We start from the raw sequence: 27,860 nt of genomic DNA on the forward strand, positions 1-27,860 counted from the left end.
GAGCGCTCCGCTTTCCTAGAGAGGCCCGTGAGAGTCTGGGGCCACACCGAGGCCGCGCCCAGCTTCTGGCTTGCTGCTGCGGACGGCTCCAGGTGCGGGGGCGTGAGGGCGCGGGAGGGGGCACTGGGGCGACATCCCCGCGGTGGCGTCGCGAGCGGAGACCCGGCCCCTCGGTGTGGGAGATGGCCCTACGAGTTTGTCTTGAGCGCCGGGCGGACACGGCCGCGGGGTGCGAAAGGGCCGTTTATCCGGAAGAGGGGAGCCGGGCCTGGGCAGCGGCAGCACGTCAGAGCCCAGGGGCCTCTGAATACTCGTGAGGGAGCGCCCTGCTCCCTCTACCCAGCTTGTCGAGGTGGACCGTGCACTCCCCCTGGGGCAAATGTGTGGGCACGTCGCCAGTGACGACGATGTCACCACTGTTTTTTCAGGTAGTGCCACAGCCCTCTTTACGTGGTGCACTGCTTCTACCTGGTCCTCCTGCAGGGGAGGCTGAGTGTAGCCCCTGTGCTAACGCGGCCCTTCTTAGTGGGCAGGTTTAGACTCTAGTTTTTGGCTTGGGCAGCTGCATTTGTAGGCTGGATTTCCTTTGTGAGGTGAAAATGATTAGGTCTTGCAGGGACGTTGTGAATATTCTGGGTTGAGTAGTGAGGGGTCCCAACTGCCGTGTCCTGTGCCTGCGGGTATTTCTCCTAATATAATCTTGTATCTGTTAGTTTAGGATTTACATACGCTCTCTCTTTTTTTTCTTGGTTCTCTTCCTTTTCACCTACTTCCCTACCAACTCCTGCTCATCTCAGACGTCACTTCCTCTGAGAAGCCTCCCCTCTTATCAGGACCCATGTGGGCCTCTTTTCCACCTGCTCACGGGGTCATTTCCCTAGTCCCATCACACCTACTGTCACTGGTACTTCAATCCATCAGCATCCTAATGGTGGGGTCCACATGATCCTTAAGGTCCTAAGGATGTGGCAGTCACTGGCCTTCCCTCCCCCTTCCCTTCAGGGAGCTGTGGCTGGGACCTCCCCTCTGGCTGATCAAGGAGGAGGAAGCAGCGATGTCTGCCTTAGGGACTGCAGCTCCATACCTGCATCATCCTGCTGACAGTCACAGTGGCCGGGTCAGTTTTCTGGGGCCCCAAGTCCCTCCAGAGGTGGCAGCAATGGCCCGGTTTCTGGGAGACCTGGACAGGAGCACATTCAGAAAGTTGCTGAAGCTTGTGGTTAGCAGCTTGCAGGGAGAGGACTGCCGAGAGGCCATGCAGCACCTGGGTGCCAGTTCCAGCCTGCCAGAGGAGCAGCTAGGTGCCCTACTTGCTGGCACACACACACTACTCCAGCAGGCTCTCCGGCTTCCCTCTCCCAGCCTGAAGCCTGATGCCTTCAAGGACCAACTCCAGGAGCTCGGCATCCCCCAAGACCTGGTTGGGGACTTGACCAGTGTGGTTTTTGGTGGTCAGCGCCCCCTCCTGGACTCTGTGGCCCAGCAGCAGGGTTCCTGGCTTCCCCACATTGCTGACTTTAAGTGGAGGGTGGATGTGGCAATTTCCACCAGTGCCCTGGCCCGCTCCCTGAAGCCAAGCATCTTGATGCAGCTGAAGCTTTCAGATGGGTCAGCATATCGCTTCGAGGTTCCCACAGCCAAGTTCCAGGAACTGCGGTACAGTGTGGCGCTGGTCCTGAAGGAGATGACAGATCTGGAGAGGAGGTGCGATCGCAGACTGCAGGACTGAGCCTCCCTTGTCAGCACTGCAGCTGGTGCCAGAATGCAACTTGCATTTCCTCTAGTTGGATGCTAGACTGCATGTCACCCCTTCCCCAGGTTTTTTGTTGTTGTTGCTTCTGAGTGTGGTAAAGTGACAGTCTGGGGTCCAAATCAGGGTCCTCTGAATATGCCTTTGCTCAGCCTGACCCCACTAAGCATCTGGGCCCTTTTTCTTGTTTGCTTTCATAAATGCTGTTTTTAGTGTGGGCACTTTTGTCTGTCTTAAATCCCTGCCCTTGTGGGGCTGATATCGTTGTGGGTTGGGAAGCGGGGGAAACATTACAAAATGCATAGTAAACAGTGGGTACAGCTTATCAAGGGGTGACAAATGTATACTTAGTTTTGAGCAAGGTGGGGTGTAGGCTGTGAGGACATGCCTGCCCCTATAAGCTGTATCATGGCTGGGCTTCCTGGAGAACATGGTATCTGAGCAGACTTGAAAGACAGGAGTTGGGGGAATGAAGTCCACTGGGGGACCAGCTGGTGCACAGGTGATGAGTAGAGAGAGACCAGGTATATTGGATGTCATGTGCCTCCAACCAAGTAGGAGGAGGTCATTGGAGGGAGGTAAAGCTGGGGAGGGTACGCAGGTCAGGTCTGAGAAATTCTGCTCAAAGTATTGTGGTTGAAGTCTAAGCCAAAGTGGGAGTCCCTGAGGGTTTTCAACAGAGGAAGGATGTACTCTGGTGGTTGTTTTAAAAGGATAACACTTCTATTATTTTAAAGGATAACATTATCCAGGGGTGGTGGTAAATGTGTGTAATCCCAGGCACTTGGGAGGCTGAGGCAGGAAGATTGCAAGTTCAAGGCCAGCCTCAGCAACTTATTGAGACCTTTTCTCAAAATTAAAAATAAAAAGGATGGGGATGTAGCTCAGTGATAGAGTGCCCCTGGGTTCATTACCCAGTTCCATGAAAATAAATAAGTAAAAGGATAATACTGTTTCTGTGTTTAGAGTAGTATGTAGGGGAACAGGGAGGAGGTTGAGAGTCCACTATGAGGGGTGCTGTTGTAAGGTGGAGCTGCTGGATAGGGTAGGGGGCCTTTCTGAGTGCCTCCAGGGTAGCTATGTTGGGGGGGGGCAGTGTATGGCCAGCTTTGTAGTCCTCAGAATAGCCATTCTCTGGCTAGGGGTCTTAGGGCTGTCAGACTATCTGCTTGAGGGGTCCCTGCTTCCTGCACTTTTTTAGTCTACATCTGGTTGGTTCTCTGCTGAGAAACCAGTTCAAACATCTCATAGGATAATCAGGCCTAAGTGCAGGAACTTCTGAGAACAGCAAATAAACTTTGCTGTTCCGGGCCAGCCTGTTCTCACATAGGCTGTTTGAAAAATGCTTGGTTTCTGCCATCTCAGTGAACACCTTTTTTTCTCTTGAGTGAGAACTACAGCTGTGGCAACTTAGGTGTGGGCCACAGGGAAAGGAAAAGGCTGCCTTTTGAGGACAGAGGGCTGCCAGGGAGGCTGCTGTGTTTCTAGAGCTGGAGGATTCACAGGCCTGGCTCAGCTAAGGGTGCAGAATGCCCCTGTGTCCTTCAGCCTCCGCTGGGTCCCCCAGGACCACTGGCCCACCTTGAAGGGAACAAGGAGATCCAGACCCGCAAAAAAGGATGTACACAAGTAAGCAGAGTGCCCATGTCAACCTTATCCAGTGACAGAGCTTTTTATGTCACATACTTATGATCTCAACTATTAGATGTGTTGGAGACTATGTACTCATGATACATTTGGAAACAAAACAGGAATGTAGGGACAAAAATTTTTTACTTAAGTCCCTCCGTACAGTGGCACTGAGGCCAGAGGATCCCAAGTTTGAAGCCAGCCTGGCAACCTAGTGAGACCCTGCATCAAAATAAAAATTTAAAAATGGCTGGGAATGTAGTTCAGTGGTGGAGTGTGCCTGGGTTCAATACCCAGTACTGGAAAGAAAAAAAAAGTCCCTTTGCCCACATGTAAAGCATCTTGACACTGCTATGAGTCTATCTAACTGTCCACATGGCTCTGTGGTAAAGTTCAATCCCCAGTACTAAAAAACAAAAACAAAAAGAACAGAGAAAGAAAGGTGCCAGGCAAAGCAGTCAGAGTGAATTCTAGGCACACCACTTCTGGACTTCTAACATGAGCCCAAACACGTCGGCTTCACTTGCTTTATCTTTTCAAGCTTTTTCACGAAAACAAACTTACAGCCCTTACCTCCACTGGCCAGGGCTCTAGGCACACACTGAAAGGGCAGAGGCAGAGGACTTGGAGAAGCAGGTAATACCATGTTCCACCTCACAGAGGGGCTTTGATGTACCCTGAAGAGAACTGAGTCAAGACCCTTCACTTAGTAGTCTTCGTGTCTGCTTCTTAAGGAGGAAGAAAAACTGTTAAGGAAAACTGTATTCAGGATGTAATGCTTTGTAAGGTCAACTACCCAGGACCACCTCAGAAGGCAGAGGGGAGATTGCAGCCCAGGCACATGGGGACATATAGGCCATGAAGCTGGTGGGGGAGTGGATGGATAAGAAAACTTGAGTTTAAGGGGACTTCTGGTGAAACTGACCTATCAGGGTTCTTGTTAAAATGGGACAGTGCATAAAAGAACATGGAAGCTGGAAAGTTGTTGTGGTGAGCAAGCTATGCCATTAACACAGACTGCTCATATTTGTAAATTCCACAATATCAGAATTTGTTGAATAAATTCACAGGCTACATCAGTTTTTTCATCACCGTTAATTTACTGATACTTATGGTGTGACTGTGGTAATCACAAATTATTCTGTTCCAATTTTAATTACTAATATCGTTAACACCAAAGTGGATTTATAAGTTACAGAACCATTAGGGAAGGGATAACCATGGCCTCAGAGTTTGTTTATTGCAGTGCTGGGGATAGAACCAAGAGCCTTGTGCTTGCCGCGTAAGAGCTCTCTACCCATGAGCTATATCTCCAATCAACCCTTTTTTATTTTAAGACATGTCTAAGTTGGCTAAGCTATTCTTAACTTGCAATCCTCCTGCATCAGCCTCCCGAATCGTGCGCTTTTAAAAAAAAAAAAAAAAAAAACATTTTTAGTTATTAACACAATGCCTTTATTTTATCTATTTTTATATGGTGCCAAGAGTCGAACCCAGGGTTTCGCACGTGCTAGGCGAGCGCTCTACCGCTGAACCACAACCCCAGCTCCCGCCCTGCCGTCTTTTTGTAAGGTTTATTTTTTGCAGCACTGGGAATGGGTCCCCAAAATCCAGGCCAGCGCTGCACACTGAGCCGCAGCACACCCCCAGGTTGTGCATAGCCAATTTGGGGCGTCAAGGTCATCCCTTAGCTTCACCTTATTTTTACGTCCCAGTAACCCCGCCGTACTGCCTCCTCCATTTTACCAAGTGCTACTTTGAACTAACCTATTGACACTGTCGGGAGACTGCGGAGATGAAGCACCTGTAGTGCGGAGCTGGGCGGGCTGAAGCCGCAGGTGGGGCAGGACTGCCGTTCCCCTCCCGCAGTCCGCGGACCACCGTTGGCTTGGATCCTTGGAGTCCTAGACCAGCCCCGGAAATGAGCCGGGCTGGGCTTCATCCCGTTTCCGGCTCTCGGTGTCCAGGGAAGGGCTGCCTGCGCATGCGCAGCTAGATCGTCTCGCCCCGTCTCCGGCTGGTCGGCGCACTACGCTGCGGCTAGCTGCCGAGCTCGGTCTTAGGACCCGACGCTTCCTGTGAGCCGGCACCTAGGTGAGGCTCTTCGTGGCTCCTCCCGCAGTGCAGGTAGCCGGCGGCGGCCGGGCCGGCGGCTGTGAGGGTGTCACACGGGAAGCCACGCACTAAGCGAACGAGTTCGATGATTGCTGGACGCGCCGGCAGGCAGGTTCCGGCCGAGGGCTCTAGTGATGCTGGGGACACTGGGGGAGGGGGCACAGGCGGCTCTCAGAGCCTGTCGGGCGCGCGCCCGCGACCGACCACCCGAGAGGCGGGCGGAGGCTGCGGGGAGTACGAGGCCTTGCGGGCGGGGGTGAGACCGGGGCGTCAGTCCACGCTGGGGCTGGGCCCTCGAAGCTCGCCCGCACCGCGCCGCCCGGGGTAGCGGGAGGCCTCAGGGCGCGGCACGCCAGCCTCAGGCCCGAGATTGGACGGCCGGAGCTGCAGCGCCCGCCCCGCCGGCCCTCCTGCGCACTGGCGGGAGCGGTCCTAGGGTGTGGAGAGGGTACACAGGCCCCAGGAGGCCTCTGCGAGAATGCAGGCTGCCCCCTTCCTCTGGTCGCGTCTCCGCTGTTCTTGCCGAACACGCCCAAGTCTCCTGAGGGAGAGCTGGGTGGCCGCAGACCGTGGCGCCCCCTGCTTTCTCTCGGATTCCATGGCGGTCGCGTCGGGGGATGGCAGCCGAGTCCGGCCGGGAGACTTGACGTTCCTCCCCGCCATCCGCAGTCGGAAGCCGTCTCCGGACCTGTGAGCCTTGAGGTGGGGGAAGCCGAAGAGTTGATAATGTGGACCCACGTCCTCCCGCAGGGGTCGCGGCTCTGAGCTTAGCGGGTCCTGGCTCCACAGCCCCTCGGACCGCGAATCCGCTTCCAGGAGCGCGCCAGGCACCACGCCGTGCGGTCCCCGGGCGCGATGCCGCTGACTTTCCAGGACGTGGCAGTGTACTTCTCCCCAGCGGAGGGGCAACAGCTGGGGCCCCAGCAGCGGGCGCTGTACCGGGATGTGATGCTGGAGAACTATGGGAACGTGGCCTCCCTAGGTGAGAACTCCCTCTGGCTTCTGGAGCGGGGGGTGGGGCGGGGGTGGGGTGCCTCTCTTAAGAGGCTCATGGGCTGCTTTGGCTTTTTTGGATCCCAAGAAGAAGGTCCCGCCCTCATCCCCGGGTACCAGTCTGATCTCTGCTGAAAGAACACTGCCCGTGAGAGAGCCTTGCTGCCCAATTCGAGGGACTTCGCTCCCTTTGCCAGTGGCCCAGTGGTGGTGTTCCTCCCTGCCGCCCCCAGGAGAACAGGGTGAATTCTTCCTTAAAAACAAAACAAAACAAAACAAAAGAAAAAACACTTAAGCCCCTGGCTTTCTCTGACCAAGCATGGCAGCAAGCAGGCACTTCTCACCTGGCTTGGGAGACCTGGTGGGCAGAGGCCGCACAGGCTCACCCAGGTTTTCACCCTCAACAGGATTCCCTGTCCCTAAGCCAGAGCTGATCTCCCAGCTGGAGCAAGGCGAGGAGCTGTGGGTCATGGATCTTCTGGGGGCTGAAGAATCAGAGGTCTTGAGAAACTGCCGAACAGGTGAGAATGGGCAGGAGGCTAACCCTAAGAACCCCCCTCCCAGTTCTACACTCACTGCAGCAGTGAGGGCGGTTGGGTTGTTGTGCTTAGTCCAACCGCTCCAAGAGCAGATGTAGTCACCACAGTCATGTGGCATGTGCTCCTTGTTTACAAGGGCTTCCCTTACTGCTCCATTTGCTTTACTCTAGAAAATGTATGCAGTGCCCAGTGCCCGTTGTATGCGTTTTGTGGCACCTTCATTCTCTTCTTTACATAATACTCTTTCTTGCTGGCTTTCTTTTGACAGTAGCTATGGGTTGCCTGTCATGTCCTTTTTTTCTTCACCTTTTCTTTCCTCTAACTCAGTTTGGTCAGTAGTATTCTCTCTCTTTCCTTCTTGAGACCTGTGTCCTCATGTGCACATGCTTTTGCTCTCTCACTATCAGTGTATTGTGGGCTGGTCTTGAATTTATGGACTCAAGCTTCCTACTGCTTCGGCTCCTGAGTGAAGTCACAGTTCCTGGGTCAGTAGTATTTTTTTGGTACAGGGGATTGAACCCAGGGGCACGCAACCACCAAACCGCCTCTCCCCATCCTATTTTGTATTTTATTTAGAGACAGGGTCTCACTGAGTTGCTTAGTGCCTCACTTTTGCTGAGGCTGGCTTTGAACTCACAATCCTCCTGCCTCAGCCTCCTGAACCACTAGGATTACAGGCATGAGCCACCGTGCCCAGCAATAATATTTTTTTAAATGTGTACTTTTTTCTGTTGGATCCAGCTTCTCTACTTTTTTCATCAGCTACTGAGGCTTGTTATGCTTTCTACCTTTTCCTCCTCCTTCCTCTCTATTTTTTTTTGTTATTTTATTGCTCTACACTGTCAGAACATGTAATTCCTTTACCCTTTACTATTACTCCTAGCCCCACCTTTGATGTTGTTGTTTTTTGCTGTTAAGTATATATTTTTTTTACCTTTTAGTTAATTGTTGAACCTTTTACCAGAAATTTCTGCATCATTTCTCTGTTGGCTGGAGCTTGTCTTCCAGTTACTCAGAAAGACTCTTGTAAATAATATGCCCCAAATTTATGCACATTCAAAACCACCTGTTTGAAGCCTTTTGCTTCTGGCAGTGGGTGCTAAAATTGTTGACTTGCGATGCTTCTTTTTGTAGAAAGGTGGAGTTATAAGACTGAAAGCATGGCTGTAGTTCCAGTTTGGAAAATTTTAATGTTATATTTTTGTCATCATTTAGTCCAAGATATTATGTTTTGTGATTTCTTTGACCCAATGATTAGTTGGATGTGTGTTACTTTTCAAAACAATTGGTACTTTTCTATTTCTTATTGTTGTTGACTTGTCATTTAATTCTACCAGGGTCAGGGAACCTATTCTTGTATAATTTCATTCTTCTCGTTTTTGCTTGCTCTTGTTTTATGACTCTAGGATCTCTCTCAGTAAGTATCTGCGTGCATGTAAAAAGGGTGGGTTCAATGGGCTGCTGCTGGGGCTCAGTGGAAGAGCACTTGCCTAGCACATTCGAGGTGCTGGGTTCTATCCTCAGCACCACATATAAAATTAATTAATTAAAGATTTTTTTTTTAAAAAGGGATAGGTTCAAGTAGCAATTAAGTCAAGGTGCTTCATGGTACTATTTAGATATCCCCCAGCCCTTTGCTCATTTTATGTGTAGTTATTTTATTTATGTATTTATTTATTTTTGGGGGGGGGGCGGTACTGGGGATTGAACTCAAGGATACTCAACCATTGAGCCACATCCCCAGCCCTATTTTGTATTTTTTAGAGACAGGGTCTCACTGAGTTGCTTAGCACCTCGATTTTGCTGAGGCTGGCCTTGAACTCTTTAATATTTTTTTTAGTTGTATATGGACACAATACCTTTATTTTATTTTTATGTGGTGCCGGGAATCAAACCCAGTGCCTCACTCATGCTAGGCAACTGCTCTACCACTGAGCTACAAACCTGGCCCTGGCCTTGAACTCTTGATTCTCCTGCCTTAGCCTCCTGAGCCCCTGGGATTACAGGCGTACACCACCACACCCAACAGTGTAGTTATTCTTTAGTTACTAAGAGAAGGTGTTAAAATACCCACATGTGATTGTGGAATTGTCTTGTCTTTAATTTTCTCAGTGTCTGGTTCATGTACTTTGAAGCTGTGTTATTTGTATTATTTTTACTTCTAATCATCATTTTTAGGGATAAGAGGATCCCTTATCATCTCTGGTAATATATTTGGTTCTGACTATATTTCATCTGATATGTCATAGCAGTTCTAGCCTTAGCCTTATTCTTTTTTTTTTGGTAATGGGGATTGGACTCAGGCACTCAACCAACCCCCAAGCCACATCCCCAGTCCTTTTTTAATTTTTTTTTAAACTTTGTTTTATTTGTTTATTTATTTATTTTTTATGTGGTGCTGAGGATTGAACCCAGGACCTTGCACGTGCCAGGCGAGCCCTGTACCACTGAGCCTTTTTAAAAATTTTTTATTGTCATAGAGGGATAACATGCCTATATTTTTATTTTTTTAGTACAGTGCCTCACCTGTGCTAGGTAAGCAGTCTACCACTAAGCTATAGCCCCAGCCCCTTATCTTTTAATTGTAGTGCTTAATCTATTAATATTTAATGTCTCGTTGTGTGTGTGTGTGTGTGTGTGTGTGTGTGTGAGAGAGAGAGAGAGAGATAATGGGGATGGAACCCAGGGCCTTATGTGTGACAAGCAAGCACTCTACCACTGAACCACATCTCCAGCCCTTTTTTTTTTTTAATTTGAAACAGGGTCCTTTTTTATTTCTCTTTTTTGCCTTTCATGTACTAATTCATTATAAATCTCAACCATCCCTTCCCTCCTTTATGGTAAAGTTATATGTAATATATCTGTGTACATTTGAGACAATATTATAATTTTCTTTTTAAATCGTCATAGATGATTAACAGCAGAGTTATGTCCTGATGAACCCATCATAAGTTGGAAATCACTTAGTGCATCTAACCTACCGAACATGCCAGCTTAGCAGCACAGCACACTGGAGAGTACAGTTGTTGCCCTGTGATCTTGTGGCTGCCTGGGAGTTGTGACTTCTGCCACTGCCCAGCATTGCAAGAGAGATCATAGTGCCCAAGAAAAGATTAAAAATTCAAAATAATATAGTTTCTATTGAATATATATCACTTTGTGCTGTCATAAGATTGAAAAAGTCTTATGCAAAACCCTGGGAAGTTAGTGCTGTACTTTGAATCTGCATTATCCCTCAAAGGTCAACGTGTAAAAGGCTAAACTGAGGAGCCATTGGGAAGTTGGGCTTGGGGGAAGAAGCAAGGTCAGTGGGAGAATGCCACTGGAGAGTCTCTGGGACCCACGCCATCCTATCTGTTTTGTGCCTGGCCGCCATGGAGTAAACAGGCTGCCATGCTAGGCTCCTGCCACAATGCGTACTGCTGCCACAGGCCCAGAGCACAGGCCAAGTGACTATGGGCTAAGACTTCTGAAACTGTGGCCAGAATAAGTGTCTCCTCCATTTACCTATCTAAGGTATTTCATCACAGTAATGAAAACCTAACAGTTGAGGAACCATTTGTATGTAGTTTATGAAAAAATAAAAGAAAAAAAATAGACTTTTTGCTGTCTCGACATGTAAGGAGCTTAGAAGTTGCTGCGGGATTCTAACAAGTAAAGAACTGAACAAACTGGAAAATCAGTGACTCTTGGATCAATCAGAGTTGAGGTCCCAGGGCAAACCACTGCACCCAAATTGGATAGGCAACACAGTCATGATTTGTGAACAGGAACCTCCAGGGGAAATGGTGCAGGTAGGAAACCTGAAGAGAAATGGACAAATTGACAAAAGCTCAGTGTGGACAAGTCTGAGCTATAAAAATGACAGGAGACCTGTCATGGAGGCTCATAAACATTTGAGGGTTTTTTTTGTTTTTGTTTTTTTTTTTTTTGCCGCCAGAAGTGTGATGAATCCCACAGTGAACATTGGGGGAAATCTCCCTATGCTTCTGGCAGGGGAAAGGGAAAAGAAACTTCTGAAATATGTCAGAGCACTATTCCTCACAAAGCTGTTCTCTAGATAGATGGCCTTGCCAGAGCCTGCCTGACCTGAGCAAGGAAGCTCCCAGCCCAGCACTCTGTTCTCCCTGACCTTGTGAGGGCCCTGGAGCACAGGCTTATGGTGCTGCATGCCTCATTGCACAGCCAACATGGCAGCACTGAGGCATGGGTGCCGCAGCTCCCTTACCCAGCTTGTCACATCTGCCTTTTAACAAAGACCTGTAAGACACTGAAAGAAAAATGCAGTGTGGAGAGACTGAACAAACATTAGAATGAGAGTCATAACTGGCAAGAGTGTTGGAATTACCAGATCAGGGATTTTTTTTAAAACTAATATGACTAAGGCTTTAGTGGAAAATGTATGATGTACAAAAACAGATATATAATATAGGCAGAGAGATTGAAATTCTAAAATAGAATAAAAAATGCTAGAAATGAAAAACACTATAATAGTAGTAATGACAGATGCCTTTGATGACTCACTAAAAGACTGGTCAGGGTTTTGAGTATAATGTTATTTGAAGGCACACTTGGATTAGTTGTAAGTGTGGATAGAAAACCAATTAAAAACAAAAGTACAAGACAAGTATAATGAATATGATGACAAGGAGACAAAGTGGAGTAATAGAAAATACTCAAAACCACAAAATAAGTAGCCCAGTGATAGAGCATTTGTATAACATGTATAAGACCTTAGGTTTGATCCCCAGCAGTGAAGAAACCATTTTTAAACCAGAAAATGCAGAAAAAAGTATAGAAGATAAACAGGGACAAAGATCAACTGTAATATATAAAACAGGGACAAATGTTGTAGATATTAATTTCAACAATATTAGTCTTTTTTTTTTTTTTTGCAGGGGTATCAGGGATTTAACTCAAAGGCGCTGGGCCACATCCCCAGCCCTATTTTGTATTTTATTTAGAGACAAGATGTCACCGAGTTGCCTAGTACCTTGCTTTTGCAGAGGCTGGGAACTCTCCATCCTCCTGCCTCAGCCTCCCGAGCTTCTGGGATTACAGGTGTGTGCCATTGTGCCCAACTCAACAGTCATTTTAAATGTCAGTGGTCAGCCAGGTGTGGTGGCCCACACTTGTAGTTCCCACTGCTTGGGCTAAGGCAAGGAAATTGCTTGAGCCCAGGAGTTCAAGGCCAGGCTGGGCAACATAGTGAGACACCCTGTCTTGTTGTTTTTTGTTTTTTTGTTTTGTTTGTTTGTTTTGTTTTGTTTTTTGTTTTTTTAAGGACAAAAATAACCTTCATTGATCAGTAGATGATAGAGACCATCCGAGTGGGTCAGAAGCAAGACCTAACTATGTCTTCTACAAGAAACCTCTTATAAACATAAAAATGCATATAGCTTAAAAGTAAAGACATGGAAAAAGATGCTAATAGGAATCAAAAGAAAGAGGGAATGTTTACATTATTTTCAGTCACAACAGACTTCTGAGCAAGGAAAGGCACCAGGAAGAGAGGAATAATGCATAATGGTAAGGGCTTTATACATCAAAAAGACAACAATTCCTGATGCACCTAACAGCAGCAACAGAAAACAAAAGGCAAAATCTGATAGGCCTGCTAGGGGAAAGAAATGAGTCTAGTACTATAGTTGGAGACTCCAGCTATTGTCTCTATCTACAATGGACAGATCCATCTGCAGACACAACTGAGCTCATTACCATTCATCACTGGGATAGACATCCACAGACTCCTTGATCTAACAACAGCAGGTTTGTTCTGTTTTTATGGTGCTGGTGATCAAACCCAAGGCTTTTTGCATACTGACCAAGTGTTCTACCCCTGTACTACCCTGCCAGCCCGGATTATAGTCTTCTGAAGTTCACTTGGAATGTTCACCAAGACAGACCATATTCTATGCCTGAGCACACTTTGATGTGTTTAAAAGGATAGACTGCCAGATGTGGTGGCACATGCCTGTAATCCCAGCTACTCAGGAAGCTGATGTAGGAAGATCACAAATCTCAAAAACTGGGATGTGGATCAATGGGTTTAATCCCTAGTACTGAAAGGCTGGGTTCAATCCCTAATACTGAAAGAAAATGTACAACATGTGCTGTCAGACCACAGTGATATTAAAACTAGAAATTAATAACAAAAATATAGGTAGAAAATTCTGAAATTTTGGAGTATAAAGAGCATGCTTTTTTCCTCCCACCCCAGTACAGGGGGTTGAGCCCCAGGTGTTCCCCAGCCTTTTTTATTTATTTTTTTAATCTTGAGACAAGACTTAGTTGCCCAGGCTGGTCTTGAACTTGGGGTCCTCTTACCTCAGCCTCTCATGTCACAGGGATTATAGGATTACATGCTCTGCTATACAGCATACTTCTAAATAATGTGTGAGTCAAAGAAGAACTCTGAAGAAATTTTTAAATATTTTGAATTAAATGAAGATAATATCACCTAGCAAATTCTGTGGACTAGAGTGAAAACATGATGAGAAATTCAGGTCAGTGAACGCATTTATTGAAAAGAAGATCTTAAAGTCCTAGCCATGGTGGTGCATACCTGTAATCCCAGCATCTTGGGAGGCTGAGGCAAGAGGATTGTGAGTTCAAAGTCAGCCTCAGCAATTTAGCAAGGCCTAAAGCAACTCATGAGACCCTGACTCTAAATAAAATATAAAAAAGGGCTGGGAATGTGGCTCAGTGATTGAGTACCCCTGGGTTCAATCCCTGGTATAAAAAAAAAAAAGTCAATATTCTAAGCTTCTACCTCAGGAAACTAGAGAAAATTAAATCCAGAGTGAACAGAAGAAAAGAAATAATAAATGTGAAAATGAAAACAGGAAATCTGGGCTGGGGATTTTGGCTCAGTGTAGAGCGCTTGCCTAGCACAGGGGGGACGCAGGTTCGATCCTGAGCACCACATAAAAATAAAGGCATTGTGTTGTGCCCATCTCCACCTAAAAAATATTAAAAACAAACAAACAAATCATGAAATCAGTAGAGAAAAATCAATAAAACCAGGAGTTGGTTCTTTGAAGCGATCAATAAAGTTGATAAGCATCTATCTAGATCAAGAAGGACAGAGAGAATACAAATCACTGATATCAGAAATGAATAGTTCTTGTGACATGGAGAGGTCAAAAGGATATTATAAACAGCACTTTGCTCACAAATTGGATAACTTAGATGAATTGAACTAATTCCTTGGAAAATCAATCTCTCCAAACTCACTCAACAATAAGTAGACAATCTGAATAGGTCTATGTGTATTAAAGAAATTGAGTTAACAATTAACCTTCCAAAACAGTTCCCTGGCTCAAATGGGTTCATTTGTGAATTCTGACCCATTTAAGTATGAAATTATGCTATTTTTCTCCTCTTTTCCAGAGGATATAAATACTTCCTGGCTCATTCTATGATGTCAGCATTATCATACGAGCAAAATCAAAGACACTACAAGAAAATAAAACAGTGGACAAATATGAATATGGATGTAAAAGTTATCAACAAAATATTAACAAATCAGATTCAGTAATGTATAAAAAGAACTATACCATGACTAAGTGAAGTTTATCTTAGGTATGCACAACTAGTTCAACATTGAAACATCAATGTAGTTCACACTTAAGAAGAAAGATCATATGGTCATATCAATAGATACAGAAAAAGCATTTGACAAAATTCAACATTCATGATAAAAACTCAGAAGGTTTGGGTATAGAGGGGAGATTCCTCAACTTGGTTTAAAAAAAATACCTACAAAAATTTTTAATGGGAAAAAACTTGAAGCTTTTCCTCTAAGATCAGGAACAAGGCCACAACGACTCCTTTTACCACTGCTTTTCAACACCGTACAGGAAGCTGTAGCTAATGGAATAAAGCAAGAAAAGGAAATAAAGGCTATTACATATTGGGAATGAAGAAATATAACTGTTTACAGATGACACCATTGTCTAGGTGATAGGCCATCTATGGATAGGAAGACTCAATATTGTCAAGATGTTAGTCATTACAGTGGCCCACACCTGGAATCCCAGCTACTCAGGAGACTGAGGCAGAAGGATCGCAAGTTGGAAGCCAACAATCTGGCCAGCTAGTAAGAAGCTTCTCAAAAAGGCTCTGGATGTAGTTAAGTGATAGAGCGCTTGCCTAGCATGCCCAAGACTGGGTTTAGTCCCCAGTAACTGTGCAAAAAAAAAAGATGAAAAAAGAAAAAAGTCACTTTTCCCAACTTGATCTATAAATTCAACATAATTCCAATTAAAATCTCAGTAGGTTATTTTGTGGATGTCAAAAAACTTACTCTGGGGGGGCTGGGGTTGTGGCTCAGTGGTAGGGCACTCGCCTAGCATGTGCAAGGCGCTGGGTTCGATCCTCAGCACCACATAAAAATGAATAAATAAAGGTATTGTGTCCAACTACAACTAAAAAAAATATTTTTAAAAAAATGACTCTGAGGTTTATATGGCAAGGTAAGAGACCTAGAATAACTCACTCAGTGTTGAAGGAAAGGCACAAAATCAAAATCGGACTCATACCATCTGATTGCAAGGTTCACTGTACAGCTACAGTTATCAGGGCAGTGTGGTACTGCTGAAGAAGTAGACACAGACTATTAAAGCAAAACAGAGAGCCTGTAGTTATCAGATGATCGCATGCGAAGAAAACGAATGTAGATGCCCTCTACCAGAGGCGCACCATGATCCCAGCACTGAGGAGGCTGAGGCAGGAGGATTGCAAGTTCACTTGGATCCTGTCTCAAAAATAAAGGTCTGGGGTGTATTTAGTGGTAGAGCATCCTTGAGTTAAATCCCAGTACCACACACAAAAGACCCATTAAGTCCCAAGTTTTAGGGCTGGGGCTGGGGCTAGGACTCAGTGATAGAGCACTCACCTAGCATGCACAAGGTACTGGGTTTGATCCTTAGCACCACATAAAAAATAAAGTGATCATTTAAAAAAAAAAAAAGTCCCAAGGTTTTAGTTCTGTGATGGTGTCAATGAAATTAAAACAGGTTCATTGAGATAGGTTGGAAATCATAATCTAGACTTTACACATAGTTATATTAATCTTAATGTTATATATTACATAATTTTATAATTCCATCTAAGTGTTTATTGGTATTCCACATCTGGAATACTGGGACAAAATGGGTTCAGCAAGTCGTAGTCTGCTCATACTTAGTCTGCAGCTGTAACAAAATGCTATAAACTGAGTGCTTAAACAGAAATTCATTTTCTCACAGTTCTGGAGGTTGGAAGTCTGTCAGTTTGTCCGTTTTTGGTGAGGATTCTCTTGCTATCTCACAGATGATTATCTTCTCACTGTGTCCTCATCTGGTAGAGAAAAGAAGTCTTCTGGTCTCTGTTAAAAGGGCACTAATCCACTAATGGGGCCCCACTCCCAGTTACCTTTCAAAGGCCTCATCTCCAAATGCCATTGAAAGTTAAGACTTTAAATAAGCTGAAGGTCACAGTTCAGTCCATAGCAGACTTCATAGCCCTAAATATAAAACTTCTAGATGATAAGAGAAAATGTAGATTTGAGCTTGGGTTCTATAGTAAGTTTGGGAATGTGACATCAAAAGCATGATCCATAAAGTAAATGATTGATAAGCTAGATTTTATTAAGATTAAAAACTAATGCAGTTGGGTATGGTGATGCACATCTGTAATCCCAGCAACTCATGAGGCTGAGGCAGAAAGATCACAAATTCAAGGTCAGCCTGTGTAAGTTAGCAAGACACTATCTCAAAAAAGTCTGAGGAGGGGCTGGGGTTGTGGCTCAGTGGTAGAGCACTCACCTAGCATGTATGAGGCCCTGGGTTCGATCCTCAGCACCACATAAAGATAAATAAATAAATGTATTGTGTCCATCTACAACTAAAAGATATTTAAAAAAAAAAAAAAAGGCTGAGGATGAAGGTCAGTTGTAGAGCATTCCTGGGTTCAATCACCACTACCAAAACCAAAAACTTTCACAAAAGACAGTAAGAATTTTCAGACTCAAGAGATGTGTCCATCTACAACTAAAAAAAAAAAAAAGACAAAAGGCCTGAACAGACACCTGGCCAAAGACACACAGATGGCAGGCCTGTGTAAAGATGCTGCTTGTTGTGTCACTAGAATGCAAATTAGAGCCACAGTGAGATGCCACTGCATGCTTTTTTAGAATGGCACATCCAGGAAGTTGACAGCACCCAGTATCAGCGAGGATGGGGAACAGCGGAATGTGCCTTCATCGCTGTTGAAATGCACGGTGTTGTGGCTGCCACGGAAGATGCTGGCCAGTATCTTACAGAAGTGCACACACAAGATCACATTCACAGTCTTGGTGTTTATCCAAAGTGAACTGAAAATTCATGTTCACACAAAACCTGTACACAAATTTTATGAGCACTTTATTCATAATTGCTAAAAGTTGGAAGCAACCAAGATATTCTTTAATAGATGAGTGGAATGGGATGATTTGTGGGGCTAAAAAGAAGTGAGCTTACCAAGCTATGAGGAGCAGTGAAGGAGTCTTAGTGTGCATGACTAGGGGAAAGAGGCAGCTTGAAAGGTTGCGTGTGTATTCCAGAATGACGCTCCTGCAAAGTTGAAACTGTAGACGCAAGAAAAATACAAATGGGTACCAGGAAATGGAAGAGGGGTGGGTGCACAGAGAGACTTGGGGACAGGGGGACTCTGGTAGTGCAGTGGTGGATCCAGCATGCATTGTCAGCACCCAGGGACTGCAACACAAGAGCAGCCCCGTGGTGGCTGTGGACTCCAGGTGGTGTGTCCCTGTGGGTTCATCCATTCTGACACTTGTACCACCCTGATGCATGATTTCCTGAGCACATGTTAAGATTCAGGGTGAACTTGTGCCTTCCTCCAGGCACCACTTATTCTGGGGTTTTCTTTGGGAAAGCACACATCATTGGGAGGTGAGACACGGGTCAGGAATTGAAATTTTATTCTCATAGATCTGGGGATACCCCAAGGCCATACAGGCTAGTCAGCAAGAAGGGCAAGGGGTGGGGACCTGGAGCATCTACCATTAGGGTCCAGGGTATGGGCAGAAGCATGGACCGGAGAGAAGTTCCATGCTGATGGCTTAGTCCTCTTGTGCATTTAGTCAGGCAGCTGGTAGGGTTGGGGCTTGAAGCAGTGGTCTTGTGACCCCACGAAGCAGAGGGAGTAGTTGGAGAGCTTGGGTTGGACAGGGCTACGGTGGATCCATGTACTCCAGAGGGCCTTGTGTCAAAAGTTTGGTGCCCTGGGTAGCACAGTTGGGAGGTGGGGGCTTGTGGGACCCTACCAGTACTCTCTGCTTCCTTGCTCCTGGTGTAAGCAGTTGGCTCTGCCACACACTTCTGCCATTTCCGTCTGGTGCCCTCACCAGAGGGCCAAAGCAAGAGGTCTGCCTGATCTTGGACTAGAACCTCCAGAACCACGAGCTAAATAAAAATGCTATCTTTATAAGTTAATTGCCTCAGGTATTTTGTTATAATAACACAAAGCTCACCAATACAGGCTATTAGCTAAAAACGTGTTATGCCGGCATCAAGGAACTCATGTGAGTAAAAGAATGGAGCTGGGTATGGTGGCACATGCTTGTAAACCCAGTGACTAAGGAGGCTGAGGCAGGGGAATTGCAAGTTTGAGTCCAGCCTGGGCAACTTAGACCCTGTCTCAAAAAAGGCATAGGGGTATAGTTTAGTGACGGTGTCCCTGGGTTCAATCTCCAGCACAAGATCAAAATCAGAATTAATACTGAAGCACTCTGGGCATGGTGGTACAGGCCTGTAATCCCAGCAGCTCACGAGGCTGAGGCAGAAGGATCACAAGTTCAAAGCCAGCCTCAGCAATGGTGAGGCACTAAGCAACTCAATGAGACTCTGTCTCTAAAATACAAAATGGGGCTGGGGATGTGGCTCAGTGGCTGAGTGCCCCTAAATTCAATCTCTGGTCCCCCCACCACCCCGCCAAAAAAAAAAAGCTGAAGCAGCACAGAAATGTCGCCCTTTCTGCGCCATCTAAGCTGTCTGCATTTGCAAATGTTCTATGATATTAAATTATTTTCATCTTATATTTTTTTCTTTGCAATGCTGGGGGTTCAACCCAGGGCCTCATGCATGCTATGCTAGGCAAGTGCTCCACTGCCAGCCATATCATTAGCCCTCATCTATTTTTATCTGCATGTTATTTATTACCCAATATATTAGGATAATGAGCCTATGAGCAAATAAAATCTCAATTCACCTTGTGTCTCTTTTTTGATGGGTTTTAAGTAGCATTCTATTAACAGTTACATGCAAGCAAGTTGTTACTAGGTTACCTAGTATCATATGCTTTGGGGGCCTGACACCTAGCATTCAGACTAATGCCAGTTTGCCAGGTTTTTCCTCTCACAGTGAGCTATCAGTCACGATTCTGGGTTATCTAAAATTTATGGGTAATGCTTCCCTCCAGCATCTTGTTAAGGATTTTATGTAGTGAGCACATCCCTCCACCATCTGGATGCTACTGGCATTTCCCTTGGCCATGCTAATTTTTTTTTAGAAGATTTTTTTTTTTTGAGAGAGAGAGAATTTTTTTTTAATATTTATTTTTTAGTATTTGGCGGACACAACATCTTTGTTTGTATGTGGTGCTGAGGATCGAACCCGGGCCGCACGCATGCCAGGCGAGCGCGCTACCACTTGAGCCACATCTCCAGCCCTGGCCATGCTAATTTTGCAAGCAGTTTTGTGTGGTTAGAGCTTCCCGGGCCCACTGAGTGAACCCTAGCTGTGGTATCTGTCCCAGGGATAGACGTCACAGACCCCTTTGTGCAAAGAAGACCATCTTTTAGGACTGTTTTGGCCTGTTGGTGCCCTTGTCCTCAACACACTGCAGCTCAGTGGTGGCTCTGTCCCCCGGGACCCGGCATGCATTTCTGGGTGGTATCACTTGCTGGAGTCCATGCTGCAGGGTTGTCAGGGCTAGCAGTTTCTCAGATGGGATGGCCCTGGACAGGCACTGGTGCCTGAGTCTCTTGGGTGGGTTGTGAGTGAGGTCTTAGAAGGGAAAAGATGGTTTTCATTGGTTTCCATCTTCCAAGGAGCATGATGAGGACTGGTATGGTTTGAGGAGTAATTGCCTCACCTTCAGAGAAGAGGGCATGTAGTTATTCTAATTAATATTCATAATGGGGAACTTTAGAGATGAGCTTTAATTTTTAAACAAATTTTTTAGTTGTTGACGGACCTTTATTTTATTCATATTTATGTCCCGTGTTGAAAACTGAACCCAGTGCTTCACACATGTGAGGCAAGTGCTCTACCGCTGAGCCACAACCTCAGCCCATCAGCTCTAATTTTTAAAGCCTTTACATAAATAGGAGCATAAATATTATCTATTTTGAAATAACCTGAAGACCCTTGAATCATTTAAGAATGACAAAAAACAAACCTGCATTGCTAGCAAGATACAGTGAGAAGTTGTGTTAGCATTATGTCTCTGTGACAAAGAAAATCAACTTAAACAGAGGAAAGATTTATTGACTCACCATTATCTGACCCTGCTGCCTTGGCCTGTGGCAGCACAGCACATTAAGGCGGAAGTGTGTGGCAGAGAAGTCTTGAGCAGTTTTGGCAGCTGGGACATAAAGAAGAGGAAGGGCCAGATCCCTAAAGCCCTTGCCACCTCCCACCAGGTCCCTCTGTGTAAGGGTTCAACCCCCTGCCAATAGCACCACCATCTGGGGGTTAACTTCAACATGGGCCTTTGGTGGGCATTCCAGATCCTAGCTATAACATATATTAAAAATCATTTGGGGGCTGGGGATATAACTCAGTTGGTAGAGTGCTTCGCTTGCATGCACAGTGCCCTGGGTCCAATCCCCAGCACCACCAAAAAATATATATATATATATTATCACACACACGTGTGCGAACACACATAAATAAATAAATATCATTTGGAAGCCTTTTGCAGTAATGGATACCCCTAATCCCTGCGGTTCAGGAGTCAGGGGCAGGAGGACTGGATTTGAGGCCTGCCTGGGCATTTAGCAAGAGCCTGTCCAAAATAAAATGGGCTGAAAATGTAGTCAGTGGTAAAGCACCCCTGGGATCAATCCTCAGTACTGAAAAAAAATTTTTTTTAATAATATCAACCTTCAAGTTGCCCTCAAAAAGATGACATAGACAAAGTTTATGTCTACAGAATTTTGCAATATTGTTTGGATTCCTCTATAATAGTACATTTTGGGTTGGGGGGCGGTAACCGGGATTTAACTCAGGGGCACTTGACCACTGAGCCACATCCACAGCCCTATTTTGTATCTTATTTAGGGTCTTACTGAGCTGTTAAGCACCTCATCGTTGCCGAGGCTGGCTTTGATTCTCAGCCTCCTGAGCCGCTGGATTACAGGCATGCACTACTGTGCCTGGCTTAAGAGTACATTTTTTTTTAAACGATTTTATCCCATTTTAGTAATGGCCCATGTTCACAGTTCATGTTAGTGCACTGAACCCCTATTTAGATAGGAGTTGCTTTATTATTAAACCCAGTTTAAGAAATATACACAATTTTGCTGGGTGCAGGTATGCACACCTGTAATCCCAGCTGCTCCAGAGGCTGAGGCAAGAGAATCACAAGTTCAAAGCCAACCTCAGCAATTTAGTGAGGCCTAAGCAACTTATTGAGACCCTATTTCAAATAAAAAATAAATTAAATGGGCTATAGATGTGGCTCAGTGGTTAATGGACTTAGGGTTCAATCCCTGGTACCTAAAAAAAAAAAAAATCCAGTCTGATTCTTATAGATTAAAATGTACTATATCTGTTTTTCATATATATGTACCTAGTAACAATGCCATTAGCTTGAATTTTTAGGAAAAAAGCAATCATTTTTAAATATACTTAGATTTCCAAGAGATTTTCTTTATTTTAATATAGTATTTTAAGTAATGAGATTTCCAAACAGAAAAGTATAAATTTTCTCATGCTGTATGTATTCTATTATCTTATTAAAAAAAAAAAAAAAAAAAAAAAAAAACTTCAAGTCTAAGGAGTGTGGTGGCGCACACTTGTAATCTCAGTAATTACTCTCAGGAGACTGAAACTGAAGGATCACTAATTCAAGGTCATCCTGGACAGCTTAGCAAGACGGTATCTCAAAAATGAAAAATGGCTGGGGATGTAGCTTGGTGGTAGAGCAATCCTGGTTTCAATCTTCAGTGCACGTGCACACACACACACACACACAAATCTTACATAAATATTTTAAAAAGGGGTGAGACAGAACACTTGCCTATCATGTGTGAGACCCTGGATTCCATCCCCAGAACAGAAGGAAGGAAGGAAAAAAAGAAAGAAGGTAAAGAAAGAAGCTAGCTAGCTATTAGCTATTTTAAGAAGAGAGAAGTTTGGCTTAAAGTGGATAAACGTGTAGGTTCCAACTCCAGCTAGCCATAATTGGTCCTCGGTGGGAGAAAGTGGGCCCTCAGCATAGTCCAGTCAGGGGGAGGAACCCAAGACCTTGATCTGCCCCCTGGTGCCCAGAAGGAGATGGAGAGACTCCTGCTCATTGAAGTGAGAAGAGTAGATACCTTCTCGGGTACACACATAGATCACATGCATGTGTGCAAAAACCCCTATCTAGAAATTTTCTCTCCCGTTCTCTATTTGTCTTTACTTGCAATCTGCAACACGGTAGATTTTTAAGCCTTGGGAGGGTGTTATGGTAGAGCACCTGCCTAGCATATAGGAGGCCCTGCCTTTTACCCCAGTGTTGCAGACAACAATGATAACAAAAAGTTATAAGTCTTTATATCCAACAGCAAGAGTGTTCCCACCTCACCGTCTGCCTCAGTGATGACCCTTGGCATTTACTTTTAGAATCACTTTGTGAAATGAGAAAATTGTGATTTTGATTGAGGTTGCATTGAATCAATTTCAAGAGAAGTGGATATCTTTGTAATCTAAATATTCTAGTCCATAAGTATACCATATCTATTCACTTGCCCAGGTCTTTATTTCACTCAATAGCAATGTATTATGATTTTCTGGTCATAACTGATCAAGAACAAAAGAAGGGACAGATGACCAAAATAAAAAGGGGCCACAATACAGATCCACAGGCTGTAATAAAAAGGCATCTGAACACGTTTATGCCAAGAAGTTTTAATATGGAGATAAAACACAATTTGCCCAGAAAACACAATTTGTCAAGGTTGACACAAGAAAGCATTAATACATGATCTTTTAAGTATTAAAGAAATTGGTTCAGTAAATAAAATTCCTATCTCAGAGAAAATGCCAAGCCCAGATGGTTTCGCCAGCTTATACCAAACATTTAAGGAAGAAATAGCACTTATCTTCCATATGTATTTTCAGTTAAAGTTGGTTTATGCTGTGTGTATTATTTTAGAAACTGATTTTTCAGTTTATGTCATAGACTTTTCCTTTAACTATATATTCTATTATATAATTGTAATGTCAGAAAGGTATTCCATTATATGACTCGTCTATCGCTGACTTAAACAATACTCTTTTTTTTTTCTTTCTTTTTTTGCAGTGCTGGAGATAAACCTAGGGCCTCCTGCATGCCAGGCAAGTGCTCTATCACTGTGCCACACCCAGCCCTGTCCTCTGTTTTTTGAATATTTGAATTCTTTCTTGTTTCCCCATAATTAGGGAGAACATTTCAGGGATGGTCATAATAATCATTTCTTTGTGCAAATGACAGTTGACTTAGCATAGACTCTTGAAGAACAATTTTGGGAACAAAGGGTGTGTAATATTAATTCTTTTGCTATGTGTTACCAACTTTCCCTTTAAAAAGCTCTATTTATTTATAGTCCATCCCACAGTACAGGACAGGAATTATTCCTTTAATTCTCTGTGTGGGAATCAACGCAGCACAGGAACCTCCACCCGCCTTCTTGCTCTAGCCGTGGCAGGCTCCTTGCATTCCTGGACTTGGTGGTTCTCCATCTCACCCAGGCCTGCCTTCTGCAACTGCTGACCCATTGGCTCTTGCTCCCTCTGAAGCCACGCATGCTCCTGGGATCTTCTGACCACATAGGCTGCAGGAGATGGTTCTGTATTTTCAATAGTTTCCATTATCCATGTTATTTCATTTTTTTAATATTATTTTTTTTAGTTGTAGTTGAACAAAATGCCTTTATTTTATTTATTTTTATGTGGTGCTGAGGACCGCACCCAGGGCCTCGCAAGTGCTAGGCGAGCGCTCTACCGCTGAGCCACAATCCCAGCCTCTGTGTTATTTCATTTAAAAAAAAAAAAAAAAAAGTATTTGATTTTCTTCCTCAATATACAGTGAGCTTCCTGAGACCAGAGGCTCTCTGGCTTCCTATTGTGTTCCTTACCTGGAGCAGCCTGTTGGCAGATTCATTTGCTAGTTTGATAGGTGAAAAAATCATAATTTGCTTGAGTTTCCCTCCTGTGGTACCTGGTGGACTGAGCTTTCATCCTGTGACTGGCCATTTTGCCTCTTGCGCTCCTGAGTCATGCATAGCACATCTGCTACTGGAACATCTGCCTTCCAAGTAAGGATCTGTGTAAGAGTGTTGCTGAACAGTGGTGTCCTCTAGTAATTCCTTTATGTTTTGTGTAACAGATTCTGATGCTGGGACTGAGAAGGAACTGTCCATTTTAAACCAGGAGTGTTCTGAAGATGTGAAGAGCCCAGCATTTGTATCAAGAAGATTCTCAAGGGCCAATTCACAGACACCTGTGTTCCAGGATCCTTGGGACCTGGAGGGGAAGGGAGAAGGGAGCCTGGGAAACACTGCTGGCCAGAGTCTGAAGAAACCCCATCTGCACAAGAGAGTTTTTAGAGAGGAATCTGTCCTATGTAGGGAGCAGCCTCCAAGAGAGAGTGTCCAGGAGTGTTCTTTAAATGTTGATAGACATTTAAATCCAAACCAAAATGTTGTTAGACTTCAAAGGAATAAAACAGGAGAGAGAGTCTTTAAATGTGATATATGCAGCAAAACCTTCAAATATAATTCAGACCTCCGTCGACATCATAGGCGCCACACAGGGGAAAAGCCCTATGAGTGCAGTTGGTGTGGGCGAGCCTTCACACACAGCGCGAGCCTCATCCTGCACCGCCGAGTCCACACTGGCAGCAAACCGTTTAAATGTGAAGAATGTGGGAAGACTTTTGGGCTCAATTCCTACCTCATTCTGCATCGGAGAATTCACACTGGAGAAAGACCCTTTGGGTGCAGTGAATGTGGGAAAGCCTTCAGTCGAAGCTCCAGCCTCATTCAGCATCGCGTCATTCACACAGGAGAGAAGCCTCACAAGTGTGAGGAGTGCGGCAAAGCCTTCAGCCAGAGCCCCCAGTTAACTCAGCACCAGCGGATCCACACTGGGGAGAAGCCGCACAAGTGCAGTCAGTGTGGCAAGGCCTTCAGCCGGAGCTCCAGCCTCATTCAGCACCAGAGGATCCACACTGGGGAGAAGCCGCACAAGTGCAGTCAGTGTGGCAAGGCCTTCAGCCAGAGCTCCAGCCTTTTCCTCCATCATAGGGTCCACACTGGAGAAAAGCCGTACGTGTGCCAGGAGTGTGGCCGGGCCTTTGGTTTCAATTCTCACCTTACTGAACATACACGGATTCACACTGGAGAGAAGCCTTATGTGTGTGGTGAGTGTGGCAGGGCCTTCAGCCGGAGTTCCACTCTGGTGCAGCATCGCAGAGTGCACACAGGGGAGAAGCCATATCAGTGCTCTGAGTGTGGGAAAGCCTTCAGCCAGAGCTCCCAACTCACCCTGCACCAGCGTGTCCACACTGGCGAGAAGCCCTACGAGTGCCGGGCCTGTGGGAAGGCCTTTAGCCGGAGGTCAACCCTCACACAGCATCAGCACATTCACACGGGAGACAATCCTCGCCAGCGTAGAAAGGGTGGCCCCAGCCTGCTGCCCACTGGAGAGCGACGTGGCAGAGCCTTCAGCCATGGCGCAGACCTCATTCTGCACTGGACAATCCACACTGGTGAGAAGTCCCTGGGGTGCAGTGAATGTGGGAAGACTTTCAGCCCTACCCCACAACCCGCTGACTGCCAGAGAAGCCGCCACGCTGGGGAGAAACCATATAAATGTCAAGAATGTGGAAAGGCTGTCAGCGAGGGTGCAGACCTTACTCAACATCAGGTAGCTCATGTTGGAGAGAAGCCCCCTCTAAATGATGGCTCTGAAAGATATTTTATTCATATCAAAAAGATTTTCCAAGAAAGACATTTTTAAGTTATAAAATTAGGAAACAGTTTAGCAATTGTTCATTTTACGTTGGATAGGCTAGCAAAATGAAAGTTAAATAAGAGGGTTTACATATTACCAGCAAATCAAAATAAACAGGTTGGATGACTATTAAAGTCATTAAATTTGAAAGTAAACATGAGAGAATTCAATCTGGAAAATACTGTTGTATAGAGGTTATTGTTGTGCTCAGGGTGACCCCTGTCGCACTACCTTCAGACACTGAGAGGAGGGGGAGCACCAATAGTGAGCCACTGGCTCCAGCCCCAAGGTGTCACTACCTTGTGTCTCCCTCCTGCCTGAGCTCAGCTTGTTATTGGGAATACCCAGTTCCAGTATCGCTGGGCAGGGTGAGCCTTCCCTTACCAGCCTGCAGGCAGGGTGTCCTTCCTCCCTTGGAGCCCAGTTTGGGCATTTGTAGAGTGAAGATTGATGTGTTTTCAGTTCTGAGATCTGCAATTGAGCAGAGGCCTTGGGGCCAATGAGGCCAGGCTGCCATGAAGCCCCATTCTCAAGAGCTGCAAAAAGGAAAGAAAATCCTCACAATGCTCGAAGAAAATAGGAGAGGAAATAACTGCAGTTAAGACACACCAAGAAACAACCAGGCTTGTTGTTATTTTTGTTTTTCTTTGTTTGTTTGCGTGTTTTGAAGTGCTAGGGATAGAGCCCAGGGCCTTGTGCATATAGGCAAAGTGACCTACCACTGAGCTACACCCCAACCCCAAAGGCCAACCTTCTTGAGTACAGTTTACATACAATAAGATTCACTCTTTAGCATACAGCTCTGTGGGTTTCAGAGTCACATGGTGTGCAGTCACCACAATCAAGCATACAACCTGCCTCAGCACCCACAGCTCTCCATGCCCAAACGGGAAGCCCTAACCCCTGCATACCCTGCTTTGTTTTCTGTTGCCATGGCTTCACCATTCCCAGAATCTCATCCTGTGGAGCCATTTCAATCTGGTGTTTTTTACTGAATGTATTGGAGAGTCACCCATGTTGTTGCATGTATCCGTAGTTCATTCTTTTTACTGCCCAGCAGCATTCCATGTTATGGATATATGGATGGAGCTGTTCAACCATTCCTCCATTAAGGGATTCTTGAGTGTTCCCATTTATAGTATATAAGAATAAAGTACCTATAAACACGTAACTACAATCTGTTTTGTGAACCTAACCTTTCAGTTCTTTTAAATGTCTCATTTGCATTGCTGGGTCACTAGTAATCTTAACTTTTTAAGAAAGAGTTTCACTGAGAGTCTAAGGGCATGAGGGCCCTTGAAACCTTGATTTCCATTCTGAGTCTGTAGGAAGAATCTTTTCTATCCTCTACTTAATTCCCTCCATGCCCAGTGGGACATCACCCTTTGGGACCAGGATACAGCTATGTGGTAGAGGATTTGCCTGTCATATATGAAGCCCTGGGTTCCATCCCCAGCACCATCAGATCACCTTTCAAAATCCCTTCCTTAGTGCCTCTGCTCTTACCGTGTTGTTTTGTATTTCAGTGCTGGGGATGAACCCAGGGCCCTGCACTTGTTAGGATGTGCTATTGAGCCACATACTCAG

The 27,860-nt window shown here is 45.2% G+C and overlaps 2 protein-coding genes across 9 annotated transcripts; both read left to right on the forward strand.

Moving 5' to 3' along the window:
- Nucleotides 1–27,444, forward strand: Znf251 (zinc finger protein 251). 7 transcript variants are annotated; one of them, XM_034635671.2, is made up of 4 exons: nucleotides 1–92; nucleotides 6,164–6,476; nucleotides 6,895–7,008; nucleotides 24,646–27,444. In XM_034635671.2, exons 2-4 carry the CDS (start codon nucleotides 6,350–6,352, stop codon nucleotides 26,277–26,279), a joined length of 1,875 nt encoding a protein of 624 aa, XP_034491562.2. In that variant the 5' UTR covers nucleotides 1–92; nucleotides 6,164–6,349; the 3' UTR covers nucleotides 26,280–27,444. The 7 variants fall into 7 exon arrangements, with proteins under 7 accessions (XP_034491562.2, XP_071458128.1, XP_071458125.1 ...); XM_071602027.1 differs by having other exon boundaries at nucleotides 6,245–6,476; XM_071602024.1 differs by lacking the exon at nucleotides 1–92 and adding an exon at nucleotides 5,333–5,473.
- On the forward strand, nucleotides 17–1,971 carry Commd5 (COMM domain containing 5). Of its 2 annotated transcripts, none has more exons than XM_071602047.1 (2): nucleotides 17–92; nucleotides 798–1,971. In XM_071602047.1, the coding sequence occupies exon 2, from the start codon at nucleotides 1,055–1,057 to the stop codon at nucleotides 1,727–1,729; it is 675 nt and encodes a 224-aa protein (XP_071458148.1). In that variant the 5' UTR covers nucleotides 17–92; nucleotides 798–1,054; the 3' UTR covers nucleotides 1,730–1,971. The 2 variants fall into 2 exon arrangements, with proteins under 2 accessions (XP_071458148.1, XP_027807882.1); XM_027952081.3 differs by having other exon boundaries at nucleotides 18–92; nucleotides 1,003–1,971.
- Nucleotides 27,445–27,860: the final 416 nt, after the last annotated feature.

The sequence above is a fragment of the Marmota flaviventris genome, chromosome 15 (genome assembly GCF_047511675.1).
Source record: "Marmota flaviventris isolate mMarFla1 chromosome 15, mMarFla1.hap1, whole genome shotgun sequence".
NCBI lineage: Eukaryota > Metazoa > Chordata > Mammalia > Rodentia > Sciuridae > Marmota > Marmota flaviventris.

Bases quoted from the DNA above. Each gene is read 5' to 3' on its own strand.
- Commd5 (XM_071602047.1), top strand. From the start codon at position 1,055: ATGTCTGCCTTAGGGACTGCAGCTCCATACCTGCATCATCCTGCTGAC.
- Znf251 (XM_034635671.2), top strand. From the start codon at position 6,350: ATGCCGCTGACTTTCCAGGACGTGGCAGTGTACTTCTCCCCAGCGGAG. The intron at 6,477-6,894 runs GTGAGAACTCCC...CACCCTCAACAG, and splicing joins TGGGAACGTGGCCTCCCTAG to GATTCCCTGTCCCTAAGCCA. The intron at 7,009-24,645 runs GTGAGAATGGGC...TTTGTGTAACAG, and splicing joins CTTGAGAAACTGCCGAACAG to ATTCTGATGCTGGGACTGAG.